The sequence below is a fragment of the Wyeomyia smithii genome, chromosome 3 (genome assembly GCF_029784165.1).
Source record: "Wyeomyia smithii strain HCP4-BCI-WySm-NY-G18 chromosome 3, ASM2978416v1, whole genome shotgun sequence".
In the NCBI taxonomy this organism is placed as follows: domain Eukaryota; kingdom Metazoa; phylum Arthropoda; class Insecta; order Diptera; family Culicidae; genus Wyeomyia; species Wyeomyia smithii.
Window position 1 is genome coordinate 73424321 of NC_073696.1, and position 21189 is coordinate 73445509.

Below are 21189 nucleotides of genomic sequence, written 5' to 3' on the forward strand. Positions count from 1 at the left end.
ATCACAATGCAGACTGACAATGAAGCGTGATGCAATATAAGCATATACAGTCAGGATTCCTATAGGGCGGTTTGTTTTTAGAAGCGGCAAATAAAAACAGGTTACAGAGTCGGCTTCGATAAGCGAATGGTCATGAGTTCGAATCTTAGTAGAATCAGACCGTTCGGTGTTAGAGGGACCTACGCATGAGTTTATCATCAGGTTCCCTCCCATTCCCCTACTGGACCCTTCCCTCACGCTAGATTGCAGACAAAAAGTCGAGCAGAGTTGAATGAATACCTCTCCAGACAGTTATAATTACCGATACTTTGCAAGGTAATCAAACGAGTCAAGCAATCGGCAAAGAGCAGTAGAGTCTATAAAAATAGAAAAATATAAAAATCCGTCACTGATCACGGTGATAAAAAGTACCTTCCTTTCCCGTTATAGTCGTTAGAGATGCAGTGGTAAACTCGGTCTCTGGCAACAACGGTTGTAACACTTCTTTCTTTCCTTCTCTAACGACCGTAAGGACGTGGCCGGCGCCAGGATCGATCTTCACAAAGCGGAAGCTTCTGAATTGTTGTTCATAGAAGATAATAAATTAATCCCATCTATGTTTGGTTCTTTGTGCAACTTCACTAGCTGAGATTCATCACGGAACCCAAAAAAAGCTACATCATTTATGGATGCTCCCTTAACTGTCAGTAGATGTATGCGTTTATTTTGTAAACTGGAAAAGAGCAGAAGGACTTAGTTCGAGAGCTGTCCGATCGACGTATGCCGTATATCGACGTCAACCAGAATGACGTATATCGACGTCAACCTGAAATAGCTAGTACCAAAAGCTGTATGGGAGTGGACGTCGAGCTAGTGTGGTGACACTTGCCATGGTGTAATCGGCAAGAGGCACCTTAACGCGAATCAACCGAGAATTATCTGTGAATATTTTACCTTTTTCCCAGTTGGTCTCGAGGTACAATGCTGGTCTAACGAATCAGTCGTCGTAGGTTCGAGTCTTGGCTCGGGAGAGACTGTTAGTTGTTAGTAGGATCGTAGTGCTAGCCCCGCAATTGTACAGGTAAAAGTGTACACTAAACAGCAGGCTGCGAAGTATGTTTATAGTAAAACAGAAGGTCGAGTTCCGAATCGTAATGTGTAGCACCAAGGCTTTGCTTTATTTTACCTTTTTCAATTTTCTCTGTCAAGCGGCATCTATTGGTGCTCATGAAAGTATTGTCAAATGATGAAAAACTTATTGAATTCCATTTTAAACCAAGTAATGTTAAATGTGTCAAATGATGCCATATGGCATTAATGGGTTAACTCGTGAATTCTAGACGATTTTTTGCTTTCTTTTCCTATGCTCAAATCACTTTTAACAAAAACCTCTACTATGTATTGCGTTTAAAATATATTTTTAGCACAGACAAACAGACGTACCACTCCATGCAAAATTTTGAAAAAATGTGGTTCCGATTAACTGGTGCGATACCTACTGAACATATTCCACACAAGATTACGCAAGATACGCCTTATCTGTGTTTTTGGCACGGTATGCGACAACTGGCAACTGATTCAGCGCCACCACCACTCAAAGCGGCCATATTCTGTTAATAATGGTTAATCTTTCGTGACATTGTCCGAACATTTCTTGCTGTTTTTTTTTTCTTCTTTTTTTGCAGTGTCACTCATTGAGAAATTACCTGCTATGTGTTATAGTCCTTATAGTGCTTGTATTTCCCCAGACTTAGTTTTCTCCTATCTTCTTTATCGACCTTAACTTCGCCTCAAGCAAGATATTGGAAGGTATAACCTTACCTTAATCCATTGGACTATCCGCTGTGGGGCGTCCTTAACTATATCAATAGAGCTCTTCACACAATAAACGCTTCATCCGAGTCCATTAGGCCGCAACATGGTGAAACAAACTTCCAGCAGTTTTCGGAAGCGAATAACTGCAGTCGTCAAGAAAACAAGCGACGTTTTCGAATAAAATCAGTGAAAAATAGTAAGTTGTATAAAAGAAAAGAAAACGTGTGAACAGAAGTTCATTGAAGGTTCATTTTTTAAATAATTTTAGAGCCGAAGTTACAGTAGTTTCGAATGCACTGCAACTTAAAGAAATCTTTGGTTTGGTAAAATTTTAATATAATCTAGATTGTTTTAATTGCTTTGTGGCTTGTGAGTTATTTCGAACTAACCGAAAATTAACGTCGCTAATTAGTGGTATAACGAATTGGCAGAATGGCCCACCACTGAGTATGAACATTCAATATGAAAAACGTTCCTAATAATTTTTTTGCTCAATCATTGCGTTGATACTAGAAAAGATTATTCTTTATATCCTATGAAAATTCCAAACCCGTCTGTATATTATTTTCTAAGTCAGGGGTACTGTTAAGGCGATTTCTTTCGTCACAATAAAACCTAAAGTCTGTTCGTTTATTGCATATACTTACATAATTTATGCTACTTTATGTACAATTTAAGTAATCGTTGAACTACGCAGTCATTATGCACATTCGGGTGGCCACATCCATTTATAGATCAATCTCCACCATACCGTCGTTGCTGTTGCCATTTGTTATGGGTACTGGTTTCGTTATCTGGACACAAAATTCGAAAATTTTATTCACTTCATTCACAAAGTTTTCAATAGGTTAATATATTTGAACTCACAGTTAAGACTAATTTTTTAAAGAATTTTATTAAATCGTACAGAAATCGTCGTTGCGATTCAGCATGGTTTTAACCATACTAGCTGTTGCATGCACCCTCTCTACACAATAATTTCCACCGGCAGCTTTAGTAGTATGATTCGAATATACACGTTGTTGCATTGTGTGATGCAGTCAAACATTTTAGTATGCAAGTAATGCTGGTGATTTCCCGTATGCTGATATCTGACAGTGGTGATGGTGAGTTGTTGGGCACGGTTGTACATGTTGAAGATTTGACGTGAGTAAAAAAAACGCACTGTGTTATTTCTACTACGCTAATCGCAATGGAGGCATCCGCCTTCATTTAGACTTTATAATACAACATACTAACTAACAGATGGGTCATGCTCTTTGGAAACAACGAATATGTTAGAATCAGCTACAAATTATAAGTTAACGTCTAAATAAAATAAATAAATGGCGATATATTTCTTTAAAACCTTTGACTAAATAACATACGAAACAACATAAAAATCACAATGGATTAGCTTAGTTGGTTAGCCCTAGAGAGATCTACGCTAGCTTTTTTCGGCCGATCTGACCACTTTTTTCGTTATTGTTGTTAGAATTACTATCATTTACATTAGTGTAATCTACTCTACTGGGTCTTACTTTGAAGCAGTTGATCCGGAAGTGACTGCACATTTCTCTGACGACTCCCTGACCGTAGTGTAGATGGCCTATCGTTACCACGAATGCCAAGGCATACAGAATATTCTGTTCGTACACAACCCACAGACTGGGCATTCCGAGAACCTTATACGGAAAGATAGACACGAGTGTAGCAACTGCCATTAAATTGAGCATGGCATTCCACAGGTCGGCCCGTGTGTCAGTCATTTGGGCAACAATCAGTCGACACTATAGTTATAAAAGTACAAATCAATCAATCGCGTTACAATTGAGCACAAACTTTTGATATTCACATTAATATTAGAGAATGTCGTTCCGCTCAGGACGATAAACATACGTGGCTCCAAGTTAACAATACTGTTTTGGGAGAGTAGCGCCCAGACTGTGCTGATTACAAAAAGACCCAGAAGTGGAATCAATGGCCGTATTGCTTCCATAAATGGTCGCATTTTTCCAGTTTTATTTCGGTAAGATCTGAAAAATAAATTTCTCATTATGATATTATGTAATTAATACATTGTTACACATTATTCACATCAAAAACCTTTTACTTACTTGTAGACATTATACAGAATTATTGGATGACTAGTGACCAAACCAGACACGTACAGCGTGATTTCGAAAATTAGGCATGGTTTAATTCCGAAAACAGTGTTTTGCCAAATTCCAGCTCCACATATACCCGTGATAGCCAGCGTTAGGGAAACTCCCTATACATCAGAATGTTATCAATTAGGTATATTTTGAATGAGGAATTGACTTACCCACATAACAAAATCATACCCCCATGGTAAAAACATTACACCTGTAACATATTTTTCTGCATGCGAAAGATAAAAATTAAGATACGCGTTGAGCATTACAAAATGCATCCTAATTGGCGGTAAATCGATTAGTCCGAACAAACTAAACACGTAAACCGGTATCAGTAGTGTTGAGTACGAATCCAAACCGTGGTCGAAGAGTTCACCCAGCGGACCACTGGTTCCTGTTCGACGTGCTTGCTTTCCATCAATACCATCTGTGAAAAATTTTCAATGTACATTCTTATGAATTTATAATAGAGCTATACCAACCTAGCGTGTACGCCACAAAAAGATTTATCGCTGCTAGTATCCAGACCCAATCTGGGATCGGATTTGGGATCAGTGTGGCTGCTGTGAATCCGAAATCGTAATAACCTATAAGGAAGAAGTTTACCACAGTCAGCAGGAAGCCGGTGAACGTGAGCAAGTTGGGCGCTATCCATCGGGGACAATACTGAACCAGCCAGTTCCAAAATGGGTGCATTACATAGACACTGAGTACGCTAGTATCTACGCAGTTGTACTGAAATGGATACGAGTATTAGTCGCACGAAATAATCTATAGTAAGTTGTTATGGAAATGAATATGTACCTTGTTACATAGCCGTTTTTGAAAATTCAAAAAGTTTCCAAAATGGCGACTATTGTAAAAAAATAATTTTTTGAAAAATCACTATTTCAAAATTCATAAAACGTTGAAAAATTTAGATATCGAAAAACACCTATGTAACTAGTTAGATAACTCATTTTTACACGATAAACAAAAAATTTCAGCCAAATCGGTTCAGTATATACTGAGAAAAACTTACCACCAGTTAAAAAAACATGATGTCATGAAAAACGCTGTCAACAGCGTAATATTCACTTAAATATAATCCACGATATGCAAAATACATCTTCAAACAAACCTTAATCAATAGACAAAATACCAGAAAACTTCACCTTTCTCTAAAGATCCGAAAAAAGATCATGAAAATTCATTATTTTTTAACCTTCCAGAGTGCCATGCAAACGCAGGAACAGCTTGCTTCGATATTAGAAGTTACTCCTCAAGCCATTTCTAAACAATTGCATACTATGGAAATGACTCCAAAACAAAGAATTGGAGTTCCTTATTGATTTGAAACCAAGGAACGATGAGCGTTATGTTTTCACCTGTGAACAAATAGTCTGGCGGCAAAAAAGGAAGGGTTCTCTTCACCGTATTGTAACGAGTGTTGAAAAATGGTTTTATTACAGCAACCCAAAGAAAAAAAAAGAAATCAGTAGGACTGCCTGGTTATACGTTTACCTTGTCGGCTCAGCAGAATATACGCACCGAACGCTAAAAATCTAAATTTCAGACCCCCCCCCCCCTATGTAACGATAGGTAACGTTCGACATGACTCCCTCTAAAATTACGTAACGCTAATCAGCCTGACCCCTCTCCGAAACTTTCAATTTCGAGCAAACATGACAGTTACGTAACTGTCTCTACTACCCTCCCCCCTACTTAACAATAAGTAACGCAGACTCAACCCCCCTCTTCCCTTCATGCGCTACGTAATTTGTGTACGACGCCTTATGAGCTGTTGATACCGAACGAAGCCGAAACACTTAGTTGCTAGTTGATTTTGAGTAGAGTGAGATACCCTCCCAGCTGGTCTCGAGGTACGATGCTGGCCTACCAAGTCAGTCGTCGTAGGTTCGAGTCTCGGCTCGGGAGAGACTGTTTATGTCAGTAGGATCGTAGCGCTAGTCCCGCAATTGTCCTGTACACTTAACAGTTGGCTGCGAAGTCTGTGTATAATAAACAGAAGGTCGAGTTCCGAATCGGAATGTAGCACCAAGGCTTTGCTTTTTTTTAGATATCCTGTGATTTCAGTTGCTTTTTATCTTAGGCAAAAAGAAAGTGAACTTGTTCATTTTTTCAGATAATGTTTTCGCGGAAATCGTTGAAAAAAGAGTTAAGTCCCGGTCAAAAATTTCTCCCTGCATATTTTTCATTTTCCCTAATATTCTCTGATTTCCTTTATCAAGAAAATGGATTCCCTGATTTTCCAGGTTTTTTTTCAGGTATTCGCCACTCTGTCATGCACTTCATTTTTACCTAAGAAAATTACTCAGTTGTTTCTCAACTACTTAATCAAATGGCAATCATTTCTTGTCTTGTATCTACATCATTCTATAATCAAAACTGTATTCATTGTACACGTCATACCGGGTGGCCTGAAATTGCGGACATGGAATTTGCTCAAATCATTCACATGCATTCGGAACTTTGATGCCACTGTACCGATAATCACAGCTTATTTTTCCCTGATAGTCCCTGATGCCGAAAAAATTGCATTTTTTGTGTATCTAGTTTTGACTGTGTTTTCGTTACCTTCAGTAACACTCGATTCTATTTATGAACATATTCTGGATCGTACAGGGTCTAGTTCTCACGTTTGGGAACAGACGAAACGGTAGTTTTCCTTATATTTTTTTAGGTGAAACAAGCGACACAGAGAAATTGCCCTTCGCAGTTAGTTAACGATAAGTTTGGACACGAGGAAAAAAAATAAAAAATAAACCAAAATGGTGGACAATCCCGCTAACTCGTTGCTAACAACTAAAACGGCGTGCGAAGTTTTGGCATACCTTTTCACCTGTGACTCACAATCAAAATATTTTTATATTCAGAATTCCGCATGTAATCATGCATTTTTATTAAAAAACGTCTGAGCATAAATATAAATAAATCTACCATTTTGTTGTATTTTTTGTCAAACAATTTTTTTCCTCTTGTCCAAACTTGCCTGTAGATAATGCAGAGTTTTTCTCTGCGTCATGTTTTCAGCTCACCAAAAAAAACCGGCATTTAGAGTTCTACCGATAGTCAGGGAAGGGGTCGTGTATGGTTCATTAACTTATGACAAACAGTCCTCAATTTCTCTCAGACTCAACAGTGAAATTGAGCACTGTTTATCATGACACGTTGCGCTATGTATTTCCTGAATCAGGGAATGATTTTGGTAATGTATAATTATAATCGAATTATTTTCTGATTCTGGCACGGCGGTCTTCTGTTCCGTTTCATTCCGAGATAAGATTGCAGAACATGTGAGGATGGAAAAGTGTTAGATTTAATTTTTGATAAACCGTCTAACGGGAGTGCGTAGTAAAATATATTTAATTCGTCTTGATTCTTTCAGTATTGTTTATATTATATCCAGTTACCTGAATATAGTGAGTATTACGTTGCTGGCAGCGTTTTTCTCGAAACTATGTTTTGCATCTGGAGGTACGTTTTTCTCAGCATCTATCTGACCGATTTCGCTTAATTTTTTTCTACCTGTAGTAATGGATTATCTAACTTGTTACATAGCCGTTTTGAAAATTCCAAAAATTGCCAAATGGCGGCTAATTAAGGAAAAAAAAAATTTTTTTCAATAAAAACAACTAATTCATAAAACATTGAAAATTCAGATATCGAAAACGCTGCCAAGAGCGTAATATTCACTTAAATATAGTCCACGACATGCAAAATACATCTCCAAATATACCTTAATCTATAACCAAAATACTTGAACTCTTCACCTTTCTCTAAACATCCGATGAAAATATCTCGAAAATTCATAATTGTTCAGCTTTCCAGAGAAGGGTCCCCCTTAATTCTTTCAGTATTGTTTGTATTACAGTCATACCTCGATATAAGGCAACTTTATTTTTATTTTCGTTACGTCATATCAAGTTACGTTATATCGAAGCAAAAAAAATTTTTTTTTATTCATTCAAGAATGTGAATGGTTACTTAAAGATGCATGAAAACCTATTTTTCATAACCTATCAGTATTTTTAAATCTTTCTTATGCCCATTTAGGACAATTTTCAACAAGCAAAAAAATTTTTTTTTTTTCAATTGATGCAAGACTGTTGGTGGTTACTTACAGATGCGCGAAAACCTATTCTTGATCACCTATCAGTATTTTTAAACCTTTCTTATGGCCATTTAGAGAAAATTTCAACAAGCAAAAAAAAACATTTTTTTTAATTGATGCAAGACTGTGAATTGTTACTGAAGGATGCGTGAAAACCCATTTCCCATCACCTATTAGTATTTTTAAATCTTTCTTATGCCCATTTTGGCCAATTTTCGCATTGGTTTCATTGGTTTCAAAACTTACTACAAAAATTTTTTTGAAGCAATTTATAGCCCAAAAACAGTTGCTGTATCATTTATTTTCAATTTCAATACATTTTAAAAAGTTACGTTATATCGAGGTAAAAGTTACGTTATATCGAGTTACGTTATATCGGGGTTGCCTTATATCGAGGTTGCCTTATATCGAGGTATGACTGTATATCCAGTTTCCTATACAATGGGGTCTTTCTTTACGCCAGTTTCGCTTATTTTCCGTCGGTCTAGTTCCGCCACTGTTGTGGCCAATCACTGACGCCCAGGGAGGCGACTCCACACCCAGGACCCTAACTCACGACCCGTTTATTAACGGACCGGCGCCAACGGCTTTACTTCCTCATGCGATGGAAGGCGTGATCCCAGAGATTTTTCGCCTCAGAAAATCTCCCGGTGTCGGCTAGGATTGAATCTAGACCAGTTTGGGTTGGTTGTGAGTGAATCACGCCACCTCACAACCATCGACACCTATGTCGGCGGTGGGATTCGAACCCAGGCGTCGAGCGTGGTTGGCGGAGACGTTACCAACCACACTAGGCCTCCGCTATTTTACGCCAGTTATTTTTATGCGGTTTTTTTACGCGGCTTCTTCCGTGATATTTTAAAATAACGCGGTTCATTTTTACACGATTTTTTTCAAATAACGCGGATTATTTGACACAAAATTAGTGTCAATCAATAATTCTAGCTGTCTCATAACACCCTATTGAATTTTACTGTAATCGAACTGTAACTTCGTCTGTAATGTACTGTAATGTGAAAATCACGAAACTTCATTATCTCAGAAACTACACAACCGAGTTGATTAATATTATTATCAGATGAGCGGGCTAGTTAAGGGTTAACTGATGAATTATGATTAAACACGTGGTTTCAAAGTTTGGCTGCCCTATACGTTCCCATTTCATCTGATTACGAACTTAAGCAAGCGTTATGTATTAAATTGTTAATAAAACAACGAAAGTCTATTATCTCAAAGATTACTCGACTTATTTGAACATAACTAGTGTCATTCAAACGAGACATCCCTCAAACTTACAGTTTGTTAACTTCATAACAATTTGATATGTGGCTCAAAAGTTATGGAAAGGAAAGAAATTTAAAGACTATTTAAAACTATACCTTTGATCGATATATGTGGCCTCAACATAATTTAAATTGATCCCTTGCGATGTGTTCAAAGTCTGCAAATGCACGACAAATCGGCGACAGGATATGATCAAAGTCAAATAACAAATCGTTTGAAATGATTGGTTTTATCGAAATGACAACATCCTCGACTTTTGGCTTCTGTACATCGCCTTAATTCTGAATATATTCATATTGGGTGGTAATCGGTCATTTTCAGCAGATTTTCTGGCATCAATCTGGCAGCGGAAATACCCATATTGGGAGGTATTTAGTTTTTTTTGGTTGTTTTCCAGAAACTAAAAGTGGTTGTCTTTAAATTCAAAATCTAGAGAAACATTTCAAAAGGTCCTATCTGCTTTGATCGACTATTTGATCGACCACTTTCATTTAATCAACACAGCTTATTAAACACCTTTGATGACACGCTGTTTGCATAAATTGATAGCGGAAGGATCACTCTAGCCTTCTGAACGACAACCATGCTTAGAAGAGTTTCTAAAGCTAAACCATTACCAAAATGAAAAGACGCCCCGGAAAAACGATGAAAGCAGATAGGACCTTTTGAAAAGTTTATCTAGAAATGGTGTCCAGGGTCAATGTTTGGTTTCTATGCATCATCTAGATTACGGAAACATCCATATTGAGTATTATCCTGCATTTTCGACTGTTGCCCAGGTGTCTGAGGTCAATTTTTAGCTTCTTGCAACATTCTGGTTCCGGAGATATTCATATTGGGTGGTATTTGGTCACTTTTCAGCTGTTTTCAGAAAACAAAAGTCGTCATTTTGGACTTTAAAATGGCCTGTGAAATCAATTTCTGTCATCTGGGCGTAATTCTGGTTCCGAAAACATTCATATTGAATGGTATTTGGTCATTTCCGGCTGTTTTACAGACACCGGAAGTCACCATATTAAAATTCAAGATTGAGTCTGTGATCAATTTTTAGCTTCTGTGCATCTTTCTAGTTCCGGAGATACTCATATTTAGTGGGAATCGTCCATTTCAGACTGTTTTCCAGAAACCGGAAGTTGCCATCTTACAATTCGAAATGTCTGAAGTCGATTTGTGGCTCCGGAAATGTCCACATTGGGAGGTATTTGGTCGTTTGCCGCTGTTTTTCCGAAACCGGGAATCGCCATTTTGGATTTCATAATGGCATTTGGAGACAATTTCTGGATTTTGAACGTCATACTGGTTAAAGAAACACTCGTATTGGGTGGTATTTGGTCATTTTCAGCTGTTTTTCAGAAACCGGAAGTCGCCATCTTATGTAGGCTTTCTCCTCTTCATGTCATTTTTTGTTTTGTTTATGCATGCTCAGCTCTGTTGAAATGGGGTCGAAACAAGCAGAATTGCACAATTCTATGAACTGCACAAAAATCTCGGCAAAAAGGTTTACGGTAAACCACATTAGAAGAGAAAATGTTTTAGTTTCATGCAAACCTCAATAATAATGTACAAGGAAAGTAGTATAAGACCGGCCAAAGTAAAGGACAAAAAAGGGCTACTTGAGACGACACATATGAAAATTATTATAAGTTTTGCGTTGAAATAAACTATTATAAAATGATAATTTTATAATAGTTTTTTTTTATAATTTAAATTAAAATAAATATCATTCGTTGTTTTGCTTTCGTCTCGATTAGACGCAAATTGTTCATCTCCGTTTGAGTTCGCAAAATAACAATACACGAGTTATCGTACGGGTGTTTTTTTTTGTCGATTAGTTCTTGTGCTGCGCGATAACAATAGCCGGCAGTTTATCGACAGAAACATCTTCTGCACACTGGTAGGGGCAGGCTACGCCGCCAGTGATCTGATACGCAGTTGATATATCAGCAAGAATAATTCTCCCGCACCGCTGTTACCCCGCTAGCAGCACGGACCACCATACGATCGAGCGAGTGGAAGTCAACTACAAGTGGCATCTACAAGGTCGCGTGTAGGATACGGCCACTGTGTCACAACACGAAGCTGGATCGTCATTGTTTGTTCTGCGGAGACGCTCGATTAATCCTACTATCAGCCGTGAGGTCGTGACTTAGACGTTCGGTGAAGTATTCACTTTAGAATTTTTATCATTATAATTAATAGTATTATTATTATTGTTATTATTATAATTATTATTATTATTATTATTATTATTATTATTATTATTATTATTATTATTATTATTATTATTATTATTATTATTACTATTGTTATTAGTATTAGTATTACTGCCTTTTTTTTATTTTGATCCATTGTAGTTTGAAAAATTGTTTTTAGAATTTAATAGCAACTACTTGACCCCCCCCCCCACATTCGAATATTTATCGTTTGTGTGCGGTAGAGCGTAACGCTCCCGCAAAATGGACGACATGCCGGTGCAACTATTCCTGGATGTGGAAACAAATGGGGAAGAGATTGAGATCTCCCCCATCAATTCCCCTCTACCTTCCCCGCTACCTAGCCCCGTACCAAGGGTACCGGCAACACGGGTGAAAGCTTACCCAGATGCTTCGAAAGGTCCGTTCGTAGTTTACTTCAGGCCCATAAGGAAGCCTCTAAATATTATTCAAATCGGCAAGGACTTGGCAAAACAGTTTTCGGACGTAACCGAAATTACAAAGGTTAGACCGAACAAACTGCGAGTTGTTGTGAGTAGCTTGAAGCAAGCAAACGCAATTGCTAGCTACGAGCTCTTCACAAGAGAGTACCGCGTGTACATCCCTGCCAAGGACGTGGAGATCGACGGTGTGGTTACCGAAGGAAGTCTCACGGTCGATGACATTTTGCGTCACGAGGTTGGCTGCTTCAAGAACCCCCTGATTCAAGATGTAAAGATACTGGATGTCAAGCAATTGCATTCAGTATCCATCGAAGAAGGGAAGAAGAAATTCTTCCCTTCGGATTCCTTCCGTGTAACATTCGCCGGATCCGCACTGCCGAACTACATCTCTTTGGACAGGGTTCGTCTGCCTGTACGCCTGTTCCTACCGCGGGTCATGCATTGCCAAAACTGCAAGCAGTTAGGTCATACAGCCACCGACTGCTGCAACAAGGCACGCTGCAGCAAGTGCGGAGGCAATCATGCTGAGACCGCTTGCAGTGAGGATACTGAAAAGTGTCTTTACTGCGAGGGAACTCGGCATGACCTTTCGGCGTGTCCCGCGTACAAACAGCGCGAGGAAAAAATTAAGCGTTTCCTCAAGGAACGATCAAAGCGCTCTTTCGCAGAAATGCTGAAGAGTGCTGAGCCACCCTCGGCAGGAAACATCTTTTCCTTTTTGCCAACCGATGAGGGTACATCTGACGATCCCGTCGAAGGGTGTTCTTATGCCATGCCAGAAGGATCTAGGAAGAGGAGAATGATCAACTCTCCTAATCTTTCTCGCAAAGGTCGCAAGATAACCCCTAGCGGAACGACCAATAAACCAACACAAAAAGGAAGCGATGAAGAAAAACCGAAGCAAGTACCTCCCGGTTTTAATTTTAAATCAAACCAGGAGTACCCACCGCTTCCTGGGGCACCAAAAACCCCTCGTGCACCCATTTCTCGATCAGAAGATAAAAAAGAAACAGGGTTCATAAAATTTTCTGATATTGTGGACTGGATATTTAAAACATTCAACATACCAGATCCCCTACAAAATATTCTTCTTGCCCTTCTTCCTACAGTGAAAACCTTTTTGAAGCAACTAGCAGCAACTTGGCCCCTCATTTCAGCTATCATATCTTTCGATGACTAATACGGCGAAAGAGGTTAGGAATTTTATCACTGTATTACAGTGGAATTGCAGAAGTATCATCCCCAAATTCGATCTATTTTCTCATTTAATAAATACATACAATTGTGACGCATTTGCGCTCTGTGAAACCTTTCTCAATTCAAACGATCAACTCAATTTCCACGATTTTAACATTATTCGTCGAGATCGAGACTCACACGGTGGAGGGGTACTTTTAGGGATTAAAAAGTGCTATTCCTTCTTCCGAATCGACCTCCCCTCGATCTCGCATATTGAAGTCGTTGCCATTCAAACGAATATGAATGGAAAAGACCTATGCCTTGTTTCATTACATATCCCTCCATCCGCGCGGATTGAACAGAGGCATCTCACTGATATAGCAGAGTTGCTTCCCGCGCCTTTTTTGATATTGGGAGATTTTAATTCCCACTGTTCGCTATGGGGGTCGCTGTACGACGACAACCGATCTTCTTTAATCTGTAACTTGATCGACGACTTCAATATGACATTTTTTCGAACTGAATTTATATTTTTAACAACGACTTTTTCCCGTTAACACGCAAGTTCATGAGGCAGACAGTATGTGAGTAGAGAAAGAACGAAAAAAAGCGAACTGGAAATATGATACAGATTTGGAAAAATATACCGCATCCCGACGGGACTTGAACCCGCAATCTCCCTGTCTCCGGCATGGTGTTTTGACCAATTAAACTACGGGGGACGGTGGTACTGTTCCACAATCTATATCGCATTCCGCATGACTGGAGGGAGGTAAAAGTCATTGCTATTCGGAAACCCGGGAAACCTGCCTCTGATCACAATTCATATAGGCCGATTGCGATGCTCTCTTGCCTCCGGAAATTAATGAAGAAAATGATCCTCTTACGGTTAGACAAATGGGTCGAAACAAACGGGTTACTTTCAGATACTCAATTTGGCTTTCGCCGGGGCAAAGGGACGAACGATTGCCTAGCGTTGCTTTCTACTGAAATTCAACTAGCCTTTGCTCGAAAGGAGCAAATGGCTTCTGCGTTCATGGATATTAAGGGGGCTTTTGACTCTGTCTCTGTAGAAGTTTTAAGCGCGAAACTTCATTCGCAGGGACTTTCACCAAATTTGAATAACCTTTTGCTCAATTTGTTGTCAGAAAAGCATATGTATTTCTCACATGGCGATTCGACAACTTCCCGAATTAGTTACATGGGCCTCCCCCAGGGCTCATGTTTAAGTCCTCTCTTATATAATTTTTACGTCAATGACATCGATGAATGTCTTGCAAATTCATGCACGCTAAGGCAACTTGCAGACGATAGCGTTGTATCCATTACTGGTAGCGAGGCTAGCGATCTGCAAGGACCATTGCAAGATACCTTAGACAATTTGTCTGAATGGGCTCTTAAGCTGGGTATCGAATTCTCTCCGGAGAAAACTGAGCTGGTCGTTTTTTCTAGGAAGCATAACACAGCTCAGCTGCAGCTCCTACTAACGGGTAAAACGATCTCTCAGGTTTTAGTCGCTAAATATCTCGGGGTCTGGTTCGACTCTAAATGCACCTGGGCTTGTCATATTAGGTATCTGACACAAAAATGCCAACAGAGGATTAATTTTCTTCGTACGATTACCGGAACCTGGTGGGGTGCTCACCCAGGAGACCTTCTAAGGTTATACCAAACAACGATATTGTCAGTTCTTGAGTACGGCTGTTTCTGCTTTCGCTCCGCCGCGAACACACACATTATAAAATTAGAGAGAATACAATATCGTTGTTTGCGTATTGCCTTGGGTTGCATGCAGTCGACCCATACGATGCGTCTTGAAGTGTTAGCGGGTATTCTTCCGTTGAAACATCGTTTTTGGAATCTCTCTTACCGGTTGCTAATTCGATGCACAGTTATGAACCCATTAGTAATCGAAAATTTCGAGAGGTTGGTCGACCTTTAATCTCATCCAGATTTATGACTTTATATTTTGACTATATGGCTCAAGATATTAATCCTTCTTCATACGATTCCTCCAATGTCGCACTTTTAGATACTTCTAATAATGCTATATTCTTCGACACCACCATGAAACAAGACATTTCTGGTATCCCGGATCAATTGCGACCCCAAGAGATCCCTAAGATTTTTTCCAATAAGTTTAAACATGTTAGTTATGATAAAAGGTTTTACACTGACGGATCTTATCTAGATGAGTCCACTGGCTTCGGTGTTTTCCACGAAAATTTTACCGCCTCCTACAAACTCGGTGCTCCAGCTTCCGTGTACGTCGCAGAACTTGCTGCTATTCAGTACTCTCTTGGAATTATCGAAACAAGCCTGTGAAGCACACCCCGTATTTCCTGGGGAAAATACGGCGGTTTTTAAGTGCTTTAACAGATAAAAATTACCGGGTTACCTTATCGTGGGTCCCTTCTCATTGCTCGATTCCGGGTAACGAAAAGGCTGACTCTTTGGCTAAGGTGGGTGCTATTGATGGCGATATTTATGAAAGACCAATTGCTTATGATGAATTTTATAGCATTTTGCGTCAGAGAACACTCAACAGTTGGCAATCATCATGGAACTCAGATGAACTGGGACGGTGGGAACATTCCATTTTTCCTAAGGTATTGACGAAAGCATGGTTGAAGGGGTTGGATGTAGGTCGGGACTTCATTCGCGTGATGTCCAGACTTATGTCCAATCACTAGGGGAGCTGCGTAGCCGCAAGGTTACAGAGTCCGCTTTGTCAAGCGGATGGTCGTGGGTTCGAATCTTAGTAGAACCAGGCCATCCGATGTCAAAAAGGACTTAAGCATGGGTTTATTCTCAGGCTCCCCACCACCAGTTACCCTTCCTTTACGCTGAAATCTACAAATACCTTTGCGTGACTCCCTCTTAACAAAAAATAAGTCCCTCTTATCAATAAAACTGGCCAGAAGGACGCACGACGAAACTTCTACAGGGAATTATAATTGGTGATATTTGGCAAGAGGAACGAGTATCGGTATAGTAGAACAGTAAGCGTGTAAGGAAGAGTAGCACATTACACACAAGCACTGATGAACAATAATAATAAGCATGCCACTTCTCAATAGAGGTATTGCTATTAACAGAAGTGCGGGATACAGCAGACACCCGGGCATATCTCACAATAGATCTACGATTCTGGTCGCAGTGAGGAAGCCCATACAGGAAAAAAAAAAAAATGTCCAATCACTACACGTTAAACACGCATCTCTTTCGTATAGGGCTTGTAGACAGTAATCACTGCGTTTGTGGCGATGGCTACCATGACATCGAGCAAGTTGTTTGGTCGTGTACCGAATACTGTGGTGTTAGGTCTGAGCTTATAGATTCCCTTCGGGCCCGAGGAAAACAACCGAACGTACCCGTTGGAGACATTCTGGGAAGCGGTGATCTCCAGTACATGACACAGCAATACGGGTTTATAAAAAATGCTGGCATTAAAATTTGATTTCTTTTATCTATTTGCTAGAATACAATTTCTGTCACAAACTGAAAGAGAATGATACACCCGGCTGGAGACACTAAAACGAAGACTCGGCATCTCTATGTTTACGCAGACACCTCAGACCAAAACTGCTCAAATAGAACATCACTGGTTAGCCACGTACAAATGAATACATTCTGTAATATAAAATAGTTAAAAACAAAATTGTAACACCCCTCCTCTCACCTTAAATCCCCACTAGCTCGTAGTCGGCCGCGAGAATAAAGAAAAGGCCTCCCTCTTTTCCCTGCTAATTTAGAATTTAAAAAAAAATGTACTTGGCTCAGTTAAACATAAATTGTATCGTGCCGTGTCAAATAAACTATTTAAAAACTAAAATAAATATTCTTTTTATTTATTTTAATTTTTGTATTTATTAAGTTACACAGCGAGTTAAATATATTGAATTATTGTTATTAATGAAATTATTCTATATATAGTAGATTTTTACACAACACTAAGGCTATTCGTAAAACAATCTGTTTGGTTTAACACAAAAGACGTCTTGTGGAAATTTTGATGATTGGTAATTTGTTAAAAAATATTGATAGAAAGTTGAAATTTTCGAAAAATTAATTGGAGCACTGTAGTCTCTTTAAAAGTATCACATGTTAATTATCAACCTCTTCTTTTCGGGTCCACCTAAAAAATAATCCAAACACGCTAAAAATGTTATGTGACTGACCAACATTTAATTGAATTCCTCTAAATTTATTGAAAATGTTCATAACATCATTAGTTAGTCTGGGTTCTAAAAAGCCCATTACGTTACACATCTCTTTCACTTTTGCCGGTCACAACAATCGCCATGAACCCCACGGTCGGCTTATCAGAGCTGCTCACGTACAAACAACACCACTTTAAGATTAAACAGATTTATTGAAATTCATCTCAATGAGTCGGTCTTACGAATGAAGCCGGATCTTGTCAAGCTACCGTTTGTGTCAAGTGCTGATAGAAGGAAGATACTTGAACTTACAGTAAGTTTGCTGGTTTCACATATTTCGTTAAACCGTAATGAACATTTTTGGGTTTCTATATTCTATCGTAGGAAAGTTACCTTATATTTCTCGAATCCTTTCAGATGAGCTTCGTTTAGATATTTGATCCCAATCATGGTGAATATACTGTCTTCTTCAAAAAGTTATTTAGGCAGCTTGCTCAATTGAAAATTTCCTATGTTTTCTTCAGTTCAGTTAGTTAGATCACACATCAGCTCAAATAACTCATCACCACAGTTAGGCGTTACAATCAAAATCTATTCTTCAAATGATTTGCAAATTTCCACTAGGTTGGCGGTACTGCTGTATCAGACCCTAATTCAAAGTAATCAACGTACGTTCATTGATAAGAACAACGTCCATCACCTCATGTCTCGACCGAATTTCAACTTACTGTATAATTCACTCAAATTCATAGAGGTCAATGTATGTTTTTAGCGGCGGGACCAAGTCTGCATACTCAGGGATCGGTGGCACTTTTTTGGAAATAATCTGAAATATGAATGATTGTTTAATATTTACTACCGTTTTCGTCTGACTTTCTACAAGCACTGCGGAAATCTCGAATGCTCATCCCACACTGATGATGATAGCTAGCGTTTGAAATGTGTCTGCTTGATTGCTGTCATGCGGGCTGTAATCAGCCACAGTTCGTTTCCATACTACTGCATCAGAATTATGGGTTTTGTAAACTGCACTGGTATTTGTTCTATCATTACGGATAAGGAATTTAGCGGCATCAAATTTCTAATAACCTATCATAAATTATTGATAAACAAACCGTATGTTTCGCCTTACGTAAACAGAAAGAGAGTCCCTTGGAGTAGAGCGAAACGAAAATAAATTGTACGCGGCGTGTTATCTCACATCCAGAATATCAAACGTTTACAGCATACTTCAAAGGTGCTAACGTTTCACAAAGCTTGAATTTTTTATTAACATAGTTTTTCTTGCTATTTCCCGCAAACTTGAATGTTGGTATTATTAACCCAAGTTCAACACATTATTTGTTTCTGATAATATATATTTCATAAGTACCATTTGAACTCTTGCAGTTTACACTAAGCGCGTGCTTTGATGTATCCATAATTGTAGTCTCAACTAATGTATAAAACTATTTCTAAGCTCAACGTAACATAAGCTGGCACAATACTGTTCGTGATACGGCTGCTGCCATTCCTGTTGTCATCCAATTATTATAACAATCAAAAGAACCTCACCGCAATGGATGTATAAAGATATGCGCAAACCTCGGAGATCACGAGAACTTGTGAACAAACACTAAGCAGTCAATCGTACTAGAGTTACACCTCATGTTTAAATTTAGACGTCCATAATTCCGATGAAAGATAAATGCACTTGCGTTCACATAATAATCCCTAATCAGATTAAGTAGTTCGTTTACGTACGCGTGAAACCAGAAACGGCGAAGTAAAACAATAACAGAATGTGAACGGATTCAAAAGAGTGTAGCGCCAGCCAAACCGCACGATCGATCCATTCAGTTGCAATGTTCCAATGATACTGTCTGACTACTCCGTAGTATTCTATAGTCCATTAGGTGAGTATTGGCGGGATTTTCATGTAGCGATAAGCGGTTTGTATGTGGTAAGTACAAACTGCTCCCAATTATCAACCCCAGTTTACTTTCTGCTAGGAAATTGATGATAAGCTTTTTAGTGCTCGTGTGCAGGGACCGGACACTCCAGTTGTATGAGTGAATGAATTGTGGCAGTTCATTTATCAGTGCAACAGCATATTTGAATTTGACATCTATTTTGACGTTAAGTTGGTTGACCTATAGGGTAAAGAGCCAATTTTAATTGGCATAAATATTTTTATTGTTCACTATTTTTATCTCTATCAGCATTTATTTTCAGATTATAAAACTGATGTAGTTAGTGAACTTTTACAATAATTATTGAAATTTCCCAATCGCGGAAGACTATTTTAACAAACAGCTAATCTACAACAGGTTCACAGCTTATTAGGCTATTGTTAAAGGAGTTTTGGTTGAACTATAGCTTCATGAGCTGTTATTTAACAAAATTTCGGGTATTTCATTCCACCGAACGTATTGTAAGTAATTTGAATCTGTTTTGCAGAGGGTTATTCAGCAACCAGAATATGGCCACAATTATAGTTGATTTTTTTTATTGATGTTTATTCAAAATGGTTTTTCTGTGATGAACATTATTTCATATATTCGTAAGACAACTAATTTTTTCCCCTGTGTGGACTCATCACTGCGCCTAGAAACATTTGATCTTTTGTGATATTCCCTAGGTGTTTTCTGTACTCCTCACTTCATATTATTGACAGTAAATGACACGCTTATCATTAATATCCGTGCTTGTGTTTACCCTTCCATTTAAACATACTGCTGCGCTAATACGCCGAGGACATTACCTAACGTTTAATTATAAGAGATATCAAGAAGAAGGAGTTTCTTAGAGAAGCTTACTATTCTACGTTACTAAGACCAGTTTTATTACAAGAGGGATTTATTGTTGTTAGAAGGAAAGTCAACAGTAGTATACAGTAGAATACAGCTCGAAGGAAGGATATGTGATGGGAGCCTGGGAATCAACCTATGTGCAAGACCTTTTGCTGGCCTGATTCTACTTGCGGCCAGGGTTGATATTTGTTGACACTCTTGAGTGAAAGTGAAAAAAAGCATCCATGAACGTTATTTTTTTACAATCCTTTCAGAGTTCTCCCTTCCCGCTTTTTGCATGAAAGTGAACTGTCAAAACACCTCATTATATTTCATGCGATGAAAGCAAGACAACAAAATCAGTTTATCAGTTAACGAAGATTGTCAAGGCATCGGTCAGTGTTAGTGAAAAAGTGTTTCGGTGAGGTTTATTTTGGTTGAGTAGACTGTTTGTTTTTCTTTTTCGCTTTGAAGTGAAGATCATTTGGTTGGATTTGTCGTCAAATTTTATTCCGTAACCATGAACGATGCGCGTGATCTATTTCATCTGAGTATAACAGCACGTTACTAGGACGAAAATCTAGTGTATCTGAAAGAGTGCTGCGATCATTGGAAGTGAAAATTGAAAATGATTGGCTGTAATTTTCGAAGAATTTTGCTGGGGAAAATGACTTTTATCAGCACTGCTTGCGGCTACGAAGCTCTCCCTCAACAAGGTAGCTAGTTAAGCAGAGTTTTCGTTCGCGTTATTGCAATTGTCGATACTTACTTACTTTGCTTTACTTTGTTGGCTAACGGACCGTTCACTGGTCCAGGGCCGAACGAATTAGAGATGTCCAGCTACTTCTGTCTTGGGCAGCCGTTCTCCAGTCTCCTCGTATACCAGCAGATCGTGCATCTTCTTCCACCGCGCACATCCACCGCGTGCGAAGCCTACCACGAAGTCGACGGCTCTTCCTGGTTCTCTACTGAAGATAGTTTCGGCGGCTCTCTCGTCAGGTATTCTGGCTACATGTCCAGCCCACTGAAGCCTGCCTCGCTGTATTACCTTCACTATATCAGCGTGTTTGTATACCTGGTACAACTCGTGATT

At 38.9% G+C, this 21189-nt stretch overlaps 1 protein-coding gene across 16 annotated transcripts; it reads right to left on the bottom strand.

Moving 5' to 3' along the window:
- Positions 1 to 2415: 2415 nt before the first annotated feature.
- Positions 2416 to 19187, bottom strand: LOC129730488 (ethanolaminephosphotransferase 1). 16 transcript variants are annotated; one of them, XR_008728861.1, is made up of 9 exons: positions 18698 to 19178; positions 17719 to 18151; positions 4412 to 4664; positions 4100 to 4356; positions 3891 to 4045; positions 3629 to 3809; positions 3315 to 3563; positions 2662 to 2885; positions 2416 to 2588 (listed from the first exon to the last, which is right to left on the bottom strand). XR_008728861.1 is itself a non-coding variant. In XM_055689843.1 (9 exons), exons 3-9 carry the CDS (start codon positions 17773 to 17775, stop codon positions 2523 to 2525), a joined length of 1218 nt encoding a protein of 405 aa, XP_055545818.1. In that variant the 5' UTR covers positions 17776 to 17974; positions 18054 to 18151; positions 19069 to 19187; the 3' UTR covers positions 2416 to 2522. The 16 variants fall into 16 exon arrangements, 15 of the variants coding, with proteins under 15 accessions (XP_055545818.1, XP_055545812.1, XP_055545816.1 ...); XM_055689843.1 differs by lacking the exon at positions 2662 to 2885 and having other exon boundaries at positions 17719 to 17974; positions 18054 to 18151; positions 19069 to 19187; XM_055689837.1 differs by lacking the exon at positions 2662 to 2885 and having other exon boundaries at positions 17719 to 17974; positions 18054 to 18151; positions 18880 to 19178.
- Positions 19188 to 21189: the final 2002 nt, after the last annotated feature.